General features: G+C 36.5%; 1 protein-coding gene across 3 annotated transcripts in view; it reads left to right on the top strand.

Annotated features, from left to right (window-relative positions):
* The window catches only part of L3MBTL4 (L3MBTL histone methyl-lysine binding protein 4), a 417,564-nt gene that overhangs the window by 70,909 nt on the left and 327,276 nt on the right, over positions 1 to 19,379 (top strand). For 2 of the 3 annotated variants that reach the window (XM_008690190.2, XM_008690182.2), the window contains exons 1-2: positions 7,717 to 7,998; positions 8,386 to 8,488. In XM_008690190.2, coding sequence (XP_008688412.1) covers positions 7,886 to 7,998; positions 8,386 to 8,488 — 216 coding nt within the window. In that variant the 5' untranslated portion in view covers positions 7,717 to 7,885. Of the gene's footprint in view, positions 1 to 7,716; positions 7,999 to 8,385; positions 8,489 to 19,379 lie in introns of those variants that run through there. The other variant, XM_040632703.1, reaches the window with a different exon arrangement.

The following is a 19,379-nucleotide window of genomic DNA, read 5'->3' as shown; positions in this document are numbered from 1 at the left end:
ATATATATATATATATATATTTTAATCATTGAAGGGTCTAAGTTTTTTCAAAAGCTTTTTCTGTGTTTATTGATATGAGTGTGTGGTTTTTGTTCTTAATTCTCTTAATGTGTTATTATACATTAATTGATTTTCTAATGTTAAACTAACTTTTCATTCCTGGTGCTATGCAGTTTTTTATATGTTGCTGGATTCAGTTTGCTAGTATTTTGTTGAGGATTTTTTAATCAGTATCTATAAGGAATATTGGTATATAGTTTCATTTTCTTGTGTTACCTTTGTCTGTTTTTGGAATTGGGGCAGTACTGGGTCTGTCTCATAATTTGAGTTGGAAGTATTGTTTCATCTTCTCTTTTTTGGAAACAGTTTGTAAGGGATAGGTATTAGTTCTTTGGATATTCAGTGTAAATCCTGTGGGCCTAGGCTTTTCTTTTTGGGAAGTCTTAAAATTGCTACCTTTATCCCTTTACTTGTTACAGATATATTCAGATTTTCTATTTCTTCTTGAGTCATTTTCAGTAATTTGTGTCTTTTTAGAAACTTCATATAAGTTACCTAATTTGTCTACATTCGGTTTTCATAGTACATTTGACCCTTGAACAACATAGCTTTGAACTATGTGGGTCTACTTATACATAGATTTTTCTTGATAAATAGAGTACAGTACTGTAAATATATTTTTTCTTATGATTTTCTTAATAGCATTTTCTTTTCTCTAGTTTATTATAAGAATATAGTATATAATACATATAATGTACAAAACACGTGTTAATCAATGTTTATGTTATTAGTAAGGCTTTGGTCCACAGTAGACTAATAATAATTATGTTTTTGTGGAGTTCAAAGTTATAAGTGGATTTTTGATTGCATGGGGGATCAGTGACCCAAACCTTGTGTTGCTCAAGGGTCAACTGTATTCTCTTATAATCCTTTTGATTTTTGTAAGATCAGTATTGATGAAACCTCTCTCATTCTGGTTTTAGTAATTTGAATATTTTCTTTTTTCTTTGTCTAGCTAAAAAAGTACATCAGGCTTGGTTATCTTGTTGACTATACTTAAAATTGCCAAGGTTTTAAACTTTTTTCATATCTAACTTTACATACTTGTATTACTGTTCATAATTTCTTGTTCATTTTTTAGGACTGTCTTGTCTTCATTTATCTTTTTGAGCATCCTAAACTTAATTATTTAAAAAATATTGTATGGTGACTAACATATCATAATAAAAAAATAGTTTGAAATTAAAAAAATAAAAAATACTTATCAATATTTTCTTTTAAAAATTATTTATTTATTTGAGAGAGAGAGATCAGGAGCGGGGGGAGGGGCAGAGGGAGAGGAAGAAACAGACTCCCCGCTGAGCAGAGAGCCTGACCCTGGGATCATGACCTGAGTTGAAGGCAGATGCTTCACCAACTGAGCCACCCAGGCGCCCCTAATATTTTCTATAATTTAAATTTTATCAGGATGAATTCTTCCCCCCAGTGGCTGATTTTATTGTCTTTCTTAGCATTTGATTTTTTAATTTTTTTTGAATTTTGATTTGTAGATGCACTTGGAGTCGGACGATTTTGTTTCCTTATTCTATACATGCCTACTTTCTCCTGGCTTTTTAGTGTTTGTGGTTCCCTATGCCTGGCTCCTTGGACAACAGACCCAAGGCTTGCCACTTTGTTTCTGATCTACTGCATGTTTATAGAGATGGGTATTTGCTATATATTTCAATGGTTTGTTCTTTGTTTAGAGCAAAGGAGTGTTTCCTCATCTGTGAAAAAGGAGTGATAATGGTACATATGTCCTTGGATTGTCATAAGTATTAATTGAAAGTCTATATGTAGAGCGGTTATAGCTATGCCAGGCATATATGAGTATTCAGGTAATGTTAGCTATTAATGCAATTAAGAGAGAGCAGGAATTCGTGCAGAAATTGTCAAAATGCACTCAGTTGTAATTGTTTATTAATTTATTCAGACACCAACTACTGTGTATTATTATTGACATTGAATATCAATGGATAGATTTTAGCCTGGTAGCATCTTTGAAATAGTGGAAAATCAGTGCAATAATCAGGTATTTGTATTCGATATTGTGGTGCTAAATTCACTTTAAATTCTGTGCAGCATTCTAGAAGCAGCTGAAATGTTCCTCCGGAGTGCATTTTCTAATCAGTGTTAAACATACTGTCCCTCCTGTGAACGAATTGCCCGCTTGTATTTCTTTAATGACATGCATTATATTTCTTGTTAATTTATGTATGTTTCTTGTCCATACAATGACCGTAGGATTTACTGACTAAACTGGAGCATTTGGGGAGTGGAAGGTGGTGCTCTTCATAATTATGCCAGGATGAGTGGCATGAGACAGAACTATCCTGGGTTATCCAGGGCAATAATGCCGCTCTCATTGTCTTCCTTTCTGGAATGTCTTAAGAATCATCCTTATATTCTGCGAAGTACCCATGACAGTCTTGATGGTAACAGGTGGTCAGTAAGTATTTTGTGCAAGAATTACCAAATAACAAGTGAACATAGGCAGGCAGTGCATTATTTTTGTTATTTACAGACTTTTTAAATTTGAAGTATTGAAGTTATTTGTATGTTTTCTAAATAATAATCTAATTTGTCCGTTTAATTAGAAGGTCAGTAACACAAGTGTTTGGCAGTATGCAGTGTGAAAATTCCGCTAACTCTGAAGGGAAATCAAACTGATTCAGAGGATTCATTTGAAAAATTAGTGCGCCATTACTAGATTTTCTACAGAAATACAAATCATTTACATATATTATCTGTCTTGCTTTAATATAAAATACTATTAGGAGAGTCTTTAATTAAAATCACTTGACATCACATCTATTACAGTTAGTGCTTAGATATAGTTGCAAAGCCAATGTGCCCTGGGGAGTAGTGCCACCTACTCACTGCTCTTCATTTCCTCTTGATAGGATTTCACTGATGCATTTTATAGTCCAGGGTTAGTCTTCCTTGGCTCTAAATTTTTTTTTTTTTATTTCTTCCGAACTCAGAAAGGAGGAATGTGACTGATGTGACATTTGGGGCATCTTGGGACTGGGCATTGTATTAAGACAATCAGAATAATCCATATATTTTGATACCGTGCCAAGGATATCAGGTTCAATTTATATCCAAAGAAGTATTCTATTTTGTTGGTCAGAATATGTCTTGCGAATTGACATTCGAAGGGATCACATATAAAACCTCTCTGTCTGTCTTTCTGTGTGTCATCCTGTATTCTCTCTGTCATATCATCCATCTCCTTTGTTTTGCCTTTGATGGAATATTATATTTGATTCCTTTTTTGTATGGTAACAAAATTTTATATGGGCTGTTAGGTATCTTTTATATTTTTGTTTTGTTATCTAAAGGGAATCCAGTTGTTACTAAATTACATTTTGAAACTTCTCAGTAGAAAAATTTTAATCTTTTTCCCCCAATGCATAATAATATGAATTCAGGCTTTCTTGTTTTTTTAAACAAAACAGAGTTATTGAGATAATTATTAGGGATTAGCAAGACAGATCACTTTGGTGGCAGGAGAAAAGTCTTAGTAGCCAGATGATTTCAGTTTGACAAGCCATGGGGTGTTATTAGTCGTGAAATGCAAGCTAGCCTTGGCAGTGCTTATGTCTTGTGCAATAATGCTTTGCTAAAGGCTTCAAGTCTAAGCTGTTCATTTGCATAGATGTTCAGAGTATTCCTGGGAGCTAGGCATGATAGATTGTATTTATATCCTACAAAATGAATGTAATGTTATTGAATTTAATAGGTAAGTGCCTATCTTGAGGACATAAATATCAAATGACTGGAAGGAAATGGATATGAGGAAATGTGTTTTGTTTAATTGTTAGTTTGTTTGTTTGTTTTAATACATGAAAGAAAAAGAGAAGGGAGTTGTCCGGTTAGAGAACTGCACTCATGCTAGTCACACAGCACTGTAAAAGAAGTATTGTGTGGCTCGAGAACTGCAACACTAACGTAAGGTGTTTGAGGCTTCTCTGTAGTTCAGAGATGCACTTATGCTGTTCAGGGCCACAAACACATACTGAGCCAGAGGCTCTCTAGACAATAGGAAAATAAGGATCAATAATTCACAATCAGTGCTAAACTGATCTGTAAACTGCTAAACTTTTTTTTTTAATTACATGTCAGTTGTGGTTAAAATTATTCAAAGCGAATTATTGTTCTAGTGGTACTCATATCACGCTAAGGGGAATGTTCTCTAAAATGGTTAACCTGCTTATCAAAAACTCATTCCAGATAAGTTTTCAAAGAATGTCTACTAGTGTTTATTTATTTATTTTTTTTAATTTTTATTTTTTTTGAAGTATATTTGACATACAATATTATATTAGTTTTAGGAATATAACGTAGAGATTTGACAATTATATACATAATGAAACGGTCACCACAATAAATGTAGTTACCATCTGTCGCTGTACAACATTATTATATTACTGACTGTATTTCCTATGCTGCACTTTCATCCCTGTGACATATTTGTTTCATATCTGGAAGTTTGTACCACTTAATCGCCTTCACTTGTTTCGCTCATCCTTCTATCTCTCTTCCCTCTGGCAACCACCAGTTTTTTCTCTGTATCTGTGAATTTATTTGTTTGTTTGTTCATTTGTTTTGTTTTTTAGATTCTACATATAAGTGAATCATATACTATTTGTCTTGTTCTGACTTATTTCACTTAGCATAATACCCTCTAGGTCCATCCATGTTGTCATGAATGCCAAGAATCCATTTCTTTAGAAGGTCAAGTAATGTTCCATTGTGTATATTTACATATATATACATACATATATATGTATGTATATATATATCACATCTTCTTTACCCATTTATCTGTTGATGGACACTTAGGTTGCTTCCATATCTTGGCTTTTGTGAATAATGCTGCAGTGAACACAGGGGTGCATGTATCCTTTTGAATTAGTGTGGTGTGTGTGTGTGTGGTTTTTTTTTGGGGGGGGGTAAATACCCAGAAGTGGAATTACTGGGTTGTATGGTATCTCTATTTTTAATTTTTTTGAGGAACCTCCATACTGTTTCCCACAGTGGCTGCACCAGTTTGCATTCCCACCAACAGGGCAAGAGGGTTCTCTTTTCTCTATATCCTCCCCGACACTTGTTATTTATTGTTTTTTTTTTTTTTTAAAGTAGGCTCCACACCCTGTATGGAGTCCATCATGGGGCTTGAATTCATGACCCCAAGATCAAGACCTGAGGTGAGATGGAGAGTTGATGCTTAACTGACTGAGTCACCCAGGTTCCCCTTTATTGATTTTTTGGTACTAGCTGTTTTGACAGGTGTAGGTGATATCTCATTGTGGCTTTGATTTGCATTTCTCTGATGACTAGTGATGTTGAGAATCTTTTCATGTCTCTGTTAGCCATCTGTACATCTCCTTTGGGAAACTGTCTATTCAACACTTCTCCCCATTTTTAATTGGATTCTTTGCTTTTGCGGTATTGAGTTGCATGAATTCTTTGTGTGTGTTTTTTAAAAGATTTATTTATTACAGAGAGCAGGGGGGGGGGCAGAGGGAGAAAGAGAGAGAGAGAATCTCCAGCAGACTCCCCTCTGAGTGTGGAGCCTGATGTGGGGCTTGATTCCATGACCTCCAGATCACGACCAGAGCCAAAACCAAGAGTCCAATGCTTAAGTGACTGAGCTACTCAGGTGCCCTGAATTCTTTGTATATTTTAGATATTAACCCATTATCAGATATATGATTTGAAAATATCTTCTCCCATTCAGTAGGCCACCTTTTTGTTTTGTTGATGGTTTCCTTTGCTGTGCAAAATCTTTTTAGTTTGATGTAGTCCTATTTGTTTATTTTTGATTTTGTTTCCATTGCATGAGGAGACAGATTCACAAAAATAATACCAAGGCTGATGTCTAAGAGATTATTGCCTACATTTCCTTTTAGGAATTTTATAGTTTCAGGTCTTACATTTAGGTCTTTAAACTATTTTGAGTTGATTTTTTGTGTATAGTGCATGAAAATGGTCCATTTTCATTCTTTATTCTTTTGCAGGTAGCTGTTGCACTTTTCCCAATACAATTTATTGAAGAGACTGTCTTTTTACCATTGTATTATATTCTTGCTTCCTTTGTCATACATGAACTGACCTTGTATGTTTGGACTCATTTCTGGGCTCTCTATTCTCTTCTGTTGATCTGTGCATCTGTTTTTGTTCAGTAATGTGCCGTTTTGATTACTACAGCTTTGTAAAATAATTTCAAATCTGGGATTGTGATACCTCCAGCTTTGTTCTTCTTTTTCAAGATTGCTTTAGTTATTCAGGTTCTTTTGTGGTTTTAAATAAATTTTAGGATTATTTGTCCTAATTGTGTGAAAAATACCATCGGCATTTGATAGGGATTGCATTGAATCTGTAAATTACTTTGGGTAGAAAGGACATTTTAACAATATTAGTTTTTCTAATCCATGAACATAGAATGTCTCTATATTTATTTGTTTCATCTTCAGTTTTTTTCATCAGTATCTTATATTTTTTAGAGCACAGGTGTTCCAATTCCTTGGTTAGATATTTTCCAAGGTATTTTATTATTTTTGATGCAGTTGTAAATGGGATTGTTTTTCTAATTTCTTTTTGCTACTTTTTTCATAGTGTATAGAAATTTTGTATCCTGTGACTTTACTGAATTCATTTATTAATTCTAACAGTTTTCTGGTGGAGTCTTTAGGGTTTTCTATATAGTTGTCCCTTGAACAATGTGGGGATTAGTGGCACCAATCCCAGTGTAGTTGGAAATTTGCATATAACTTTCAACCACCCCAAAACCTTAATTACTAAGAGCCTACTGTTGAACAAAAGACTTACTAATAACATAAACAGCCAATTAATTCATGTTGTGTATATTATATGTATTATATGCTGTATTTTTACAATAAAGTAAGCTAGAGAAAAGAAAATGTTATTAAGAAAATTCCATAAGGAGGAGAAAATACCTTTATAGTACTGTACTGTATTTACGTAAGTGAACCTTGTATAGTTCAAACCTGTGTTGTTCGAGGGCCAACTGTATATATAGTATCATGTCATCTGCAGTTAGTGAAAGTTTTACTTCTTCCTCATCAACTTGGATGCCTTTTATTTCTTTTTCTTGTCTGATTGTTGTGGCTAGGACTTAACAATACTATGTTGAATAAGAGTGGTGAGAGTGGACATCCTTGTCTTGTTCCTGATCTTAGAGAAAAAGCTTTCAGCTTTTCACTATTGAGTATGATGTAAGCTGTGGTTTTGTCATATATGGCCTTTATTATGTTGACGAATATTCTCTGTAAACCCAGTTTGTTGAGAGTCTTTATCATGAATGGATGTTGAATTTTGTCAAATGCTTTTCCTGCATCTTTTGAGACGATCACATGATTTTTATTCTTTGTTTTATTAATGTGGTGTGTCATGGTGATTGACTTGCAGTTATTGAACCATTCTTGCATCCCTGGAATAAATCCCACTTAATCATAGTAAATGATCTTTTTGATGTATTGTTGGATTCAGTTTGCTAATATTTTTTTGAAGATTTTTGCATCTGTGTTTATCAGGGATAATGGCCTGTAATTTTCTTTTTTGTGGTACCTTTGTCTGGTTTTGGTATCAGGGTAATACCGACCTCATAGCATGAATTTGGAAGAATTACTTCCTTTTTTATTTTTATTTTTTGGATAGTTTGAGAGGGATAGGCATTAACTCTTCTTTACATGCTTAGTAGAATTTACCTGTAAATCATCTCGTCCTAGACTTTGGTTTGTTGGGAGGTTTTTGGTTACTGATTTAATTTTGTTACTAGTCCACTGCTGTTTATTAACATACTGAAGAATGGTCATGGATGTGTAAAATTTTTTATTTTCTCTGTTCCAGATTGCAGTGCTATGCCTTGTATGACAAAAGTCCTCTCACCAAGAATACCTTTGCCTTGACACTTGTGGACAGTCAGACCACGTGAGTACAAAATCTGAATAGGTAGAATTGGTTATGAATGAATCTGAATTGGTTAAATCAGCTAATCAAAAAAGAAAAAAAAACAACGCCCCCCAAAGCCCCCACAAAACAACCAAAAATGTTGTGATAGATAGACCAAAGAAATAGTATCTATTTTATTTGTGACATAAATTCTAGATGAGGTAGAAAACTCATCTCTTTTCCCCATTAACTTATTATTTTAGTGGGGTCTATAAAAGCAACAGTGAAATTTTTATGTCAGCTCATTTTTCAGGGTATTTATGGCAACCAGTTAGAAGAAATTTAATGAAAGCATTTTTGGGGTTTGTTTTTGTTATTCTAAAAGGGCAAAACTCCTGAACTTTTTTATGTGGAACTATTTTGCAGAAAAACACTGCTAAGGAGTGCTAAAGTGGCAATGAAACAGCCCAACAGAAAGAGGAAGCTTAGTATGGATTCCAAAGAGCATTTGAATCAGGACGGATGCTTGGTAAGATGTCAGTTCCGGGGCCCTTCCTTTTAGTTTGTGCTCACTGTGGAAATTCACAATGTAATTGTATAGTTCGTGTAACCACAGCAAAGGTGTTCATTTCAATGACTAGGAGCTGATTGCTTCTGGTTGACTTTTATACACATTTATATAAATGTCATTAAAACCTGGTGACATTTTAAAGGGTAATATTCATTTTAAAGTGAAAGGAGAGCTTTTTTTAAATTTTAAAAACATTTTAATGCATATCCTTTGAACACATTTACATGTACATATATTTTAAACATAGCATATTGCATGCATGTAAATAAAATATTGTACTATGTATATCTCACATGGCATGGTAATTAATACAGTTCTAGCTTATGATATTCTGTGACCAGACAGTGTTGTCCAAGATTTTATGGTGGTATTTACAAACACAGTGCATTGCTATGATAAGATAATTACTTCTGTGAAAAATACTTAACAGGATTTATCTTTCATGATAAATGCTTTGATACTTAAGATTTTATCAAATAAAATCTCTTAAATAATCTCCCTTTCTCTTAATTTCCCACCATATATGTCCTATTATAAAGAGGTATTTCTCCTACTGAAGGGAATTATTTGATGAGTAATCTAAAAAAAAATCTAAAAGATAAAAAGAAAAAATAATTTACCTCCCCCTCCAAAATCAGTTATCTAACAGTCATTTAAGGAGGCACTTTAATTTGATGTGGAGACATAGATTAAAATGTTAAGAGTAGTTATTACTAGATTATTGGATATGGGTGCTTTTTATATTGTCTTTTCTATTCAGATACTTTACCACTAATACGTGTTACTTTTTGAACTAGACATAAAGCTATACATATGTGTGTATAGGAAAATGCCAGGAAGAAAATCCATGAAATAATAGTCCTGGTACATCTTAGTGGGAGTTTTAGAGACCTTCCTCTGCTCCCTCCCTTCCTCCCCACCTCCCTCCCTCCCTCCCTTCCTCCATTCCTTCCTTTTTAATGATTTATTTATTTGAGAGAGAGCACTCACACATGTGAGTAAGGGTAGGGGGAGAGGGAGAGGGGAGATAATCCTCAAGCAGACTCCCTGCTTATTGTGGAGCCCGAGGTAGGGCTCGATCCCATGACCCTGAGATCACAACCTGAGCTGAAATCAAGAGTCAGCCACTTACCTGACTGAGCCACCCAGGTGCCCCAAAGAGACTTTTCTTTTTAACAATGGAGGTAATTGATCATTATCAAGTGAGGGACAGAGATTTCGGACTGGAAGGGGTTGAGTTTGTTCGGGTTCTCTAGAGAAACAGAACCAATGGGAGTAGTTGACAGTCCTGTCACAATCCCTGTTCGCAGTCTTTGTCCCTACTTGATAATGATGAATTATATGTATATGTGTATATATGTATATGTGTAGAGAAAGATTTATTTTAAGGAGTTGATTCATACAATTGTGGGGGCTGACAAATCTGAACTCTACAGGCCAGGTTGGCAGACTGGAGACCCAGAAAAGGGTTGATGTTGCAGCTTTGAGTCCAGAGGCATTCTGGAGGCAAAATTCCCTCTTCCTAGAGAGGTCAGTCTTTTTTCTCTTTAGGCCTTCAGCTGATTGGATGAGGCCCATCCACATTATGGAGGGTAATGTACTTTACTCAGAGTCTACTATTTGAATGCTAATCACATCGAAAAAATACCTCACAATGACATCTTGACAGCTAGAGGATGTAATATGCATCTTGCTTCTAGTTACGTATGCTCTTTCCCTCTGGCAACTTTTTGTATTCCTACAAATTTCAAGGTAGTAGAAGTGACCAGGAGACCTCCATAGTGACTATTTTGGTGCTAGTGGGCCATTAAAGCATTCTCATTAGTGACCTCTCATGGGCTCTCACCATGTATTGGTCTGGGTTTTGGGGTCTTCATGTGGGTTGTGGTTATGCATTTACATATTGCAGTTGGGGAAGTGACACAGTGTCATACACTCTTTGGTTTGATGTCAGGTTAGGTATGGTGTGATGAACTCCAGGAATTAAGTAAGACATGCCAAGTGATGGTCTTGTCCACAGTTGGTTTTCAGATGTCAACTGTAGGTCTGTGTCCTGTCACAGAACTGCTTCCTTTGGATCAGCCTCACCGGGAGGTGAGGTGGTTAATGTGGGATCGAGGTCCAGTTCCCTCTGAGGTCCAGATTGGCTTCATCTCATTTCTATGAGAGTTGATTGCTCTCAGTGTACCCCAGAGAACTTGCTTCTAACGGGTTCCTTGGACCAGACTTAGGAAGACCTGCACCTGTCTCAACTTCTGCAAGGATGCCATTTTTCTCAGCATTTTTGGTTTGTGGTGTCATGCCCTCTGAGGAGACAAGGTATTTGGTGCGTTCACAGTTGTTCTTGGATAGCGGTTCGTCGGCTGTTGTCTCTAGAACAGCAGCATCGGCATCACCTGGGGGTTTGTTTGAAATGCAATTTCTTGGGCTTTACTCCAGACCTACTGGATCAGATGTGCTGGGGGTGGGGCTCAGCAGTCTGTATTTTATAAGGCCTCAGGGTAATTGTGGTACGCTCTCATGTTTGAGAACCACTGTCCAAGGAAAATAGCTAGGCCTGTCTTCCCTTCTATAGTCCTAGAGTTAATCAGTATTGGCTGCTGCATATTTCTTACATTTTTGAGTTTAATATTGTAGACCACCTCTCCTGTCCAAACATATTTGCTGCCTTTTCTCAGTATCGTTTCCTGTCAAGCTGCTGAAATTATTACCGTCCCTTCTCAGCACTTCCGTTATCAGCATGAATTTTCAGCCTTCTCTCTCTTCTGTATTGGCACAAATCCCAGTTTTCTCTTGAAGCCTAACTTGGTTTCTAACTTGATGCCAGTAACTTTACTGTTATTTGCTTTCCATGTTGGGATTTTCCCATTTTTGAACCCCAGAAGTGCTCAACACTTATATAGGTGCTGTTTGAGTGTGGCGCCTAGCAGGGTGGATTTCCAAAATTATCTGTTGAATGATGTTTCTGGTGTCTAATGGCATCTCCAGGCAATCTCTTACTTCTTTGATCATAGTAAGATAATGATATTTCAAAGGGCCACATTACTGATTTGAGTTTTGAGATGTTTGGAACATATAGTTATTTTATTTTATTTTTATTTTTTTAAAGATTTTATTTATTTATTTGACAGAGATAGAGACAGCCAGCGAGAGAGGGAACACAAGCAGGGTGAGTGGGAGAGGAAGAAGCAGGCTCATAGCAGAGGAGCCTGATGTGGGGCTCGATCCCATAACACCGGGATCACGCCCTGAGCCAAGGCAGACGCCCAACCGCTGTGCCACCCAGGCGCCCCAGGAACATATAGTTATTTTAAAGAATGTTCACATAGGATAATAGAAAAGATGTGCATTTAGAATGAATTCCACATTATACTGTCAGCTAGGGGCTTATTGCCAGTTACAGTGCCCACTTTTATTAGTTAAATTTAATAGTTTAATATAGTAAGCTGCTTTACATCTGTGGCTGTATTCACTGTGAAGAGAAAGGGGTTCAGTCATGCTTGAGTTTGATTACTAAAATCATGTTTGAAATTTGCTTGAAATATCACTAACATTCTTTACTTTCTGTGTTACCCATATGATTTTACAAGTGACAGTTCCAGTCAACTAAGCCAAACAGCATTGCTAGATTAAGCACATTAAACATAAAACTAATGAACAGTTGGGTACATTCTAAACATCTGCTTCTGAGGTAGTAATTTCATATCTTCAATATCTAGTAATTTCCAGATGCTGATAATAATATCTGTCAATGAATGTCTTCTTTCTTCTAAAATGTTCTATGTATTTCTTCATAGAATTTCAAAAGAATTTCAAAAGCATTTCTTTATATTTTCCAATATACAGGTGCATAGTTTTAAAAAATAGTACAAATGTACAAAAATAAGAAGTAAATTTCTTTTTTTTTATTATGATATGGTAGTCACCATACAGTACATCATTAGATTTTGATGTCGTGTTCCATGATTCATTGTTTGTGTATAACACCCAGTGCTCCATGCAATAAGTGCTCTCCTTAATACCCTTCACCGGGCTGGCCCATCCCCCCACCCCCCTCCCCTCTGAAACCCTCAGTTTCCCGGAGTCCATAGTCTCTCATGGTTCGTCTCCCCTTCTGTTTCCCCCCCTTCATTTTTCCCTTCCTTCTCCTAATGATCTCCCTATTATTCTTTATGTTCCACAAATAAGTGAAATCATATGATAATTGTCTTTCTCTGCTTGACTTATTTCACTTAACATAATCTCCTCCAGTTCCATCCATGTTGATGCAAATGTTAGGTACTCATTCTTTCTGATAGCTGAGTAATATTCTATTATATATATGGACCACATCTTCTTAATCCATTCGTCTGTTGAAGGGCATCTTGGCTCCTTCCACAGTTTGGCTATTGTGGACATTGCTGCTATGAATATTGGGGTGCATATGGCCCTTCTCTTCACTACATCTGTATCTTTGGGGTAAATACCCAGTAGTGCAATTGCTGGGTCATAGGGTAGCTCTATTTTTAACTTTTTGAGGAACCTCCATACTGTTTTCCAAAGTGGCTGTACCAACTTGCATTCCCACCAACAGTGTGAGAGGGTTCCCCTTTCTCCACATCCTCTCCAACATTTGTTGTTTCCTGCCCTGCCAATTTTTGCCATTCTAACTGGCGTAAGGTGGTATCTGAAGGTGGTTTGGATTTGGATTTCCCTGATGGCTAATGATTTTGAACATTTTTTTATGTGTCTGTTAGCCATTTGTATGTCTTCATTGGAAAAGTGTTTTTTAATCTTCTGCCCATTTTTTGATTTGATTATTTGTTTCCTAGGTGTTGAGTTTGAGAAGTTCTTTATAGATCTTGGATACTAGTCTTTTATCTGTAGTGTCATTTGCAAATATCTTCTCCCATTCCGTGGGTTGCCTCTTTGTTTTGTTGACTGTTTCCTTTGTTGTGCAGAAGCTTTTTATCTTGATGAAGTCCCAGAAGTTCATTTTTGCTTTTGTTTCCCTTGCCTTTGGAAATGTGTCATGAAATAAGTTGCTGTGGCTGATGTTGAAGAGGTTACTGCCTATGTTCTCCTCTATGATTTTGATGGATTCCTATCTCACATTGAGGTCTTTCATCCATTTAGAGTTTATCTTTGTGTATGGTATGAGACAGTGGTCAAGTTTTATTCTTACGTATATAGCTGTCCAATTTTCCCAGCACCATTTATTGAAGAGACTGTCTTTTTTCCATTGGATGTTTTTTCCTGCTTTGTCAAAGATTAGTTGACCATAGAGTTGAGGGTCCATTTCTGGAGTAAATTTCTACTATACCCACTCACACACATGCTAAACCCCCAAATCATTTTTTTTTTAAAGAGAAGGAGAGAAAGAGTGCAGGGGAGGGACGGAAGGAGAAGGAGAGAAAGAATCTTAAGCAGACTCCACCCCCAGTGCAGAGCCTGACTCAGGGCTCTATTTCAGGACCCTGAGATCATGATCTGAGCTGAAATCAAGAGTTGGACACTTAACTGAATGAGCCACCCTGGCATCCCTCCCAAATCTTTATTTAAAGGTGTGACCCGTGTTTATATTTTCTTGTGTATCTATATAGGAATCAAAAGCAAAAATAGAAAGCTAAAAAAACCCAAACCCTTTATGCACACGTGCACAGATACATACATAATACCTACTGCATGCATGCATGTATCTCAGATGGGCTCCTACTCTACTTCCTATCCTGTATCTTGTGGTTTTTTTTTTTTTTCTTTTTTTTTTTTGGCACTTAAACATGTATGTCTTGGAACACATGCAGATCATGGCACTGTTTTCAGTGGTGTTTAGTATTCCACTCTGTGAATGTACCATAATTCATTTAAACACTACCCTTCCCTAAACATTTAGGTGATTTTTAGTTTTTGTTGTTATCTGCTGTGTTAAAACCAAACGTTTGTATTCATATATTTTGGTATGCTTTTGTAGCTGATTGACAGATAAAATCTTAATCTATCTTGATAAGGCTTTTATATCATCTTCCAGAGAGGTCACCCAGTGTAAACTCTCTCTGGGCCATCTGCCAGAGTGCTTCTTTTGCTTAGGTTTTGTTACACGTCTGATGACTTTGTTTACCGAGATCTGTCACGTGGATGAGCTTCATTCACCGAGCTGCTGCGGGTTTGAAGAGGGGAATTGCCCTGGCTCTGGTAGATTCCTTATGCCGTGCTTCTTCATGCATCCGTCATGAAGACAGGTGTCCTTTTCAGTAGCCATTTGTTGTCCTTTTCCACTCACCACTGTTAGAATTGACTGACAAAGTGTAGGTACATTATAATTGGGGAAACTAAGCATTTATTTTTCAAAGTGATTTCATAGGTGTTTGGTGCGTATGTTGGTGTTCTGGGCATGAAACCCCAAACCATATGTAGGCTGTAAAATTTCAGATTTCCTGAATAAAAATGCAAGTTTCCCCCCCCAAAAAGGAAATTTTCTTTGACTATATAAGAATAAAATAATTGTGTGTGTAAAATATCTGATACTGGATAAATATTTGTTCCCAGGCTTCCTCTTCCTCTGAACCTCTTAAAATCTATGACTCTATATCTGATTAGTGAAGTCTAAACTTTGAGAGATAGAAATATGAGACATTTATTCTCTAAAGGATCTGAATAAATCTGAAAAATAAATTTATTATTGTTGAATAGAAAATAACTAATTTATACAGGGTAATGTGAGACAACTAACTGCTTAGGCACATTAGTGCTCTTAGGTACATTCAGCCTTCAGAGAAAGGTAGAATCATTGGGGGCTCAAGTCTTGGCTTTGAAGGATGAGGAGTATCTAAGATGTCCATATATAATGCTTTATTTAATGTATTTAGCAGATACAATTTATCTAATACACATTTAATGCTGTTGTAACAAATGGTTCTTAAGTCCAACCTGCTAAAATAAATCAACCTGGTCAAAGGCAATATGAGAGAATACAACTTCTTTGTGTTTTAATATCTGGGTGCTATCTAGGCAGCTAACCTTGAGAGATCAGGAAGTTGAAGGGTCAGAGGAGGGATCGTCTGAGCCAAGGAAGCAGCGTGAGCAAAGGTATGGGGTTGGAAGCAAATATGATATATGTGATAAATGACAAGAGTATAATGACTTGTCTGGCTGAGCAGATGTTGCTATTGGCAGTTGTAGAATGAGTGTTAGTCTGGGGGTCAGAATATTTGGATTTTAGTCTTTGGCTCTGGTGCTAATTAGCCCTATGACCAAGGACAAGTCCTTCACCAGACTGGGGCTCAGTTTCTTTGTTTATAGAACAGGAGTCTTAGATTAAAAGATCTTAAGGGTCTTTACATTTCTGTGAGTCTAAGATTTGGTATGTAATGAAATCGTAAGATAACTAGGATGGACATGAATCTTCTTCTTCTCTTTTCATCTTTTTCTTTTTCTTTCTCTTTTCCTTTTTTTTCCTTCCTTCCTTCCTTCCTTCCTTCCTTCCTTCCTTCCTTCCTTCCTCCCTCCCTCCCTCCCTCCCTCCCTTCCTTCCTTCCTTCCTTCCTTCCTTCCTTCCTTCCTTCCTTTGTTATGTTCAGTTAGCCACCATATACTCTTGATGGCAGAGCATAGGAATTTGTACTTGATATGTGTCTGCTGAACTTGATAAACTAGCAGGAGGGAGCCATGGTTGGCTTTGACTTAGGCATAGTATAATGAAATTTTTTGTAATATCCTTAAATAGATATTGAGAAAATATTTAGGGTAGGGTTGTATTAGTTTCTTAATCTTCAGTAGTACTTAATTTTTTTTTTTCATGTTGTTGCCCTACAGTTGACTGATGTACCAGTTTGCATCAGCCAATAGAATTCATTTATATATTGGGGAACCATAGGAAGGAGATGTTTATAAACTATTTCAGATTTTTCCCTTTTGTTTTTTAGTGGAAGTCTTAGCCAATACCATTTTAAAATATACTTGGGATTTTCTTTTTATTCAGGTAGAGTGAAGCTAACAGATCTATAGGCGACCGCCATTGAAAAATTAGTTTGTTACTCACATTTCCCAGGGAGGGAGCACAGCACACCATGTGGCACTATGCCAGGAAGCCCCAGTCTGCTCAGGGGCAGAGTGAGGCGAAAATGTGGGCAAGAGCCTTTATTGTGTTTTTCACAGGAAGGAATGGCTGAGGAGGATCAAGAAACTAAGGATGTTTAGGATTGTCTGGTTTGAATAATTTTTGTCGTTTCCGGCTTGGATGGTGTCTCTAATTGTCTGGTACCTGGCCCTGGGATAATTTAGGGCTGGAGGACAGCCTCCCAGACTGCAGGAACCTGATGAATAGAGATGAGTGGGGAATGGACTCAGGATTGCTTGGTTTGCATATCAAAGGCATGGTCACAGGCAAGTTGTTGGCTATCTGCAGGAGTTAGTTCCCCTGTCCGCAAGCCCGCAGAATGTCAAAGCATTATAAAATACTGACAATAAAAAACATGATTAATATGAATACTAGAGAGCGATTTCATTCAGAGATTAACTGTATTATTGAATATTTGAATAAAATGAGATCATTTCCTTCTCTCCTTCTGCATCTGAATTCCAGGAGAGCAATGGAAAGTAATCCTCTCCTGTTTTTGTTTTTGGTTTTTGTTTTTTTATCTGGAAGGTTAATTTCATTTGTCTTCAGTTTGTCACCCACATTGGAGCACAGAAAAAGAATTTGAAAAGTGAACTTGAGACAGCAAGTGAAATTCAAATGCTAGTTTATTACTGGAGTTACCAAAGGGGATTTCAGTGTTTTCCAGAGTCCATGACACCAATAAGTGTCACCCTCTATTCTTATGGAAGAGAAGCGATGGTTGCTGGATGGTCCTTCTCTGCTCCAGGGACTGGTCTGAGGGTCAGAGAGGAAGGAGCAGTATCTGGTAGTTCCAAGGTGAGGACTTGAAATTTCTAATCACAGATCAGGAGGTGAAAATCCTTTGTTTTGCTTCCTTGATTGGAATTCATAGATAGGGAAATGTAGACAATGATGAATTACAAAAATCGCTGTAACTTGTAGTAAAAGTATGTGATGCATCCAGGTCCATCAGGAGGTAACAGAATGTGAAGCCTAGTTGGTTATTTTCCCACCTTGTAATCCTCTCTTCCAAAATGATTCATTTTAAATTGGTGAATGGAAATGTACCATAGCAAAAACTTATTTTATGTTCCTTGAACCACTATCTCCCCTTTATCAGAGTGCTAGGTTTTTTTTTTTTTCCCTAAAGCTTTATTTTCAATTTTCAGAACTAAAGTTTGAAACCTGAGAAATCACAGTAATGGTTTTATTTTTCTCAATTCATACTGATTTCCTTAAGTGTTCTGTCTGGGCAGATAAGGAAAAGTGCTCATTTTTTCCTTTCTCTCTTTTTCTTTTAATTAACTCTCTATTCATTAATAGCAGTGTGGATTTATTGCCTTTATGAAATAATTAATTAGCTCAGACAAAAGCAAAGAATGTTAAAACTAGCAGGAGCTTCGGAGAATGTTTAGTCCAATCCCTTTACTTTATAGACAAGAGAAATTAGGTCCAGATAATATATGTCATTTGTTCGTGATTACATAGTTTTGTGGGTGGGGTTGGGATTTGGCCTTAGGTCACCTTATCCCAAATTCAGCATTTTTCCTGTTTTATTGTATGATATTAAATCCTCTTTTATTTACAAAATTGTCCAAGAAATGAGGTCAATGTATCTTAAGAGAAACATAAATTCATTCTTAAATACAAAATTGTGAACTTTCAGATGTATGTCTACATATCTATAACCTTGATTCATTTAAAAAACATACAGACATAAGGAGTTTGGGTAATTTAACTCTGAAGTGAGAGGTAATGTTATTTTTCAGAGGAATATGTTTCTTCTATCTAGGCAGAATTTCAGTAGCAAATAAAGAAGTGTGAACCAAACATCCTAATCTACTAACGGAGTGACAGACAGCATATTATATATTTCTTTTTATATTTGAATGATACAGTGATTATAAAAATGCTTCAGTAACTGTTGTGCTCACATAATCAACTCTCGAATACTATTTCTTGTTACCATTTCAGTTTTTTCAGTAGAACCTCTATGAGAAGAGACTGGTGTTGTTTTGAATTATGTAAATTTCCTGTGTATTGAGTGGGTAAAAAGGGATGAAATTGGGGTAAAGAGCTGCCATAGAAAATTAGACCGATTCAGTTCTTCATTTCACATGCAGTAGAACAGAGGTAGGTAGGATTGGGTTATGACTTTTCTGCTTCCAGCCCCTGCCTGGTTAATGGTGCTGTGCGGCTCACGCTGTGGACCACAGACGTTCAGCAGCGGCATCAGCAGGGGCTTGTTGGAAACTGGTAATCTCAGGCCCCATCCCAGACCTTCAGAATCAAGGTCTGAATTTAATAAGATACCCAGGTGATTCATATGCATGTTAAATTTTGAGAAGCCCTGGATTACAGTTTTATCAAGATGCTGTTTTATTAATCGCATGAAGAAACCGGCCAGGTGGAAAAGTATTGGAATTCATGCCTTCATTCAGCAAATATTTGTTGAGCTAGATTAGGTGCCAAGTTATGTTTTGGGGATGAGAGATGGTTAAGATACTGTCTGCCTTCAGTAAAGCTCATCAAAGCAGGTGAGACCAATAAGACAGATGATGGTAGTGCAATGTGATAGGCCCAATAATAGAGATTTGTATATGATATTTCCGGGCTTCAGTAGGTTACCTAATTTGCGTGGCTGGAGTGGGGAGGAGGAAGTAGGAGCAAAGAAAGCTCCCCGAGTTAACTCCTAAAGGATAAGTAGGCAGGTATTAGTTTTCTATTACTGCTTAACAAATTACCCCCAACTTACTGCCTTAAACAGCCATT

This window comes from Ursus maritimus, unplaced genomic scaffold, assembly GCF_017311325.1.
Source record: "Ursus maritimus isolate PB19 unplaced genomic scaffold, ASM1731132v1 scaffold_18, whole genome shotgun sequence".
Taxonomy (NCBI): Eukaryota; Metazoa; Chordata; class Mammalia; order Carnivora; family Ursidae; genus Ursus; species Ursus maritimus.
The sequence above is the reverse complement of the archived record's forward strand: the minus strand, read 5'-3'. Positions and strand labels throughout refer to the sequence as shown.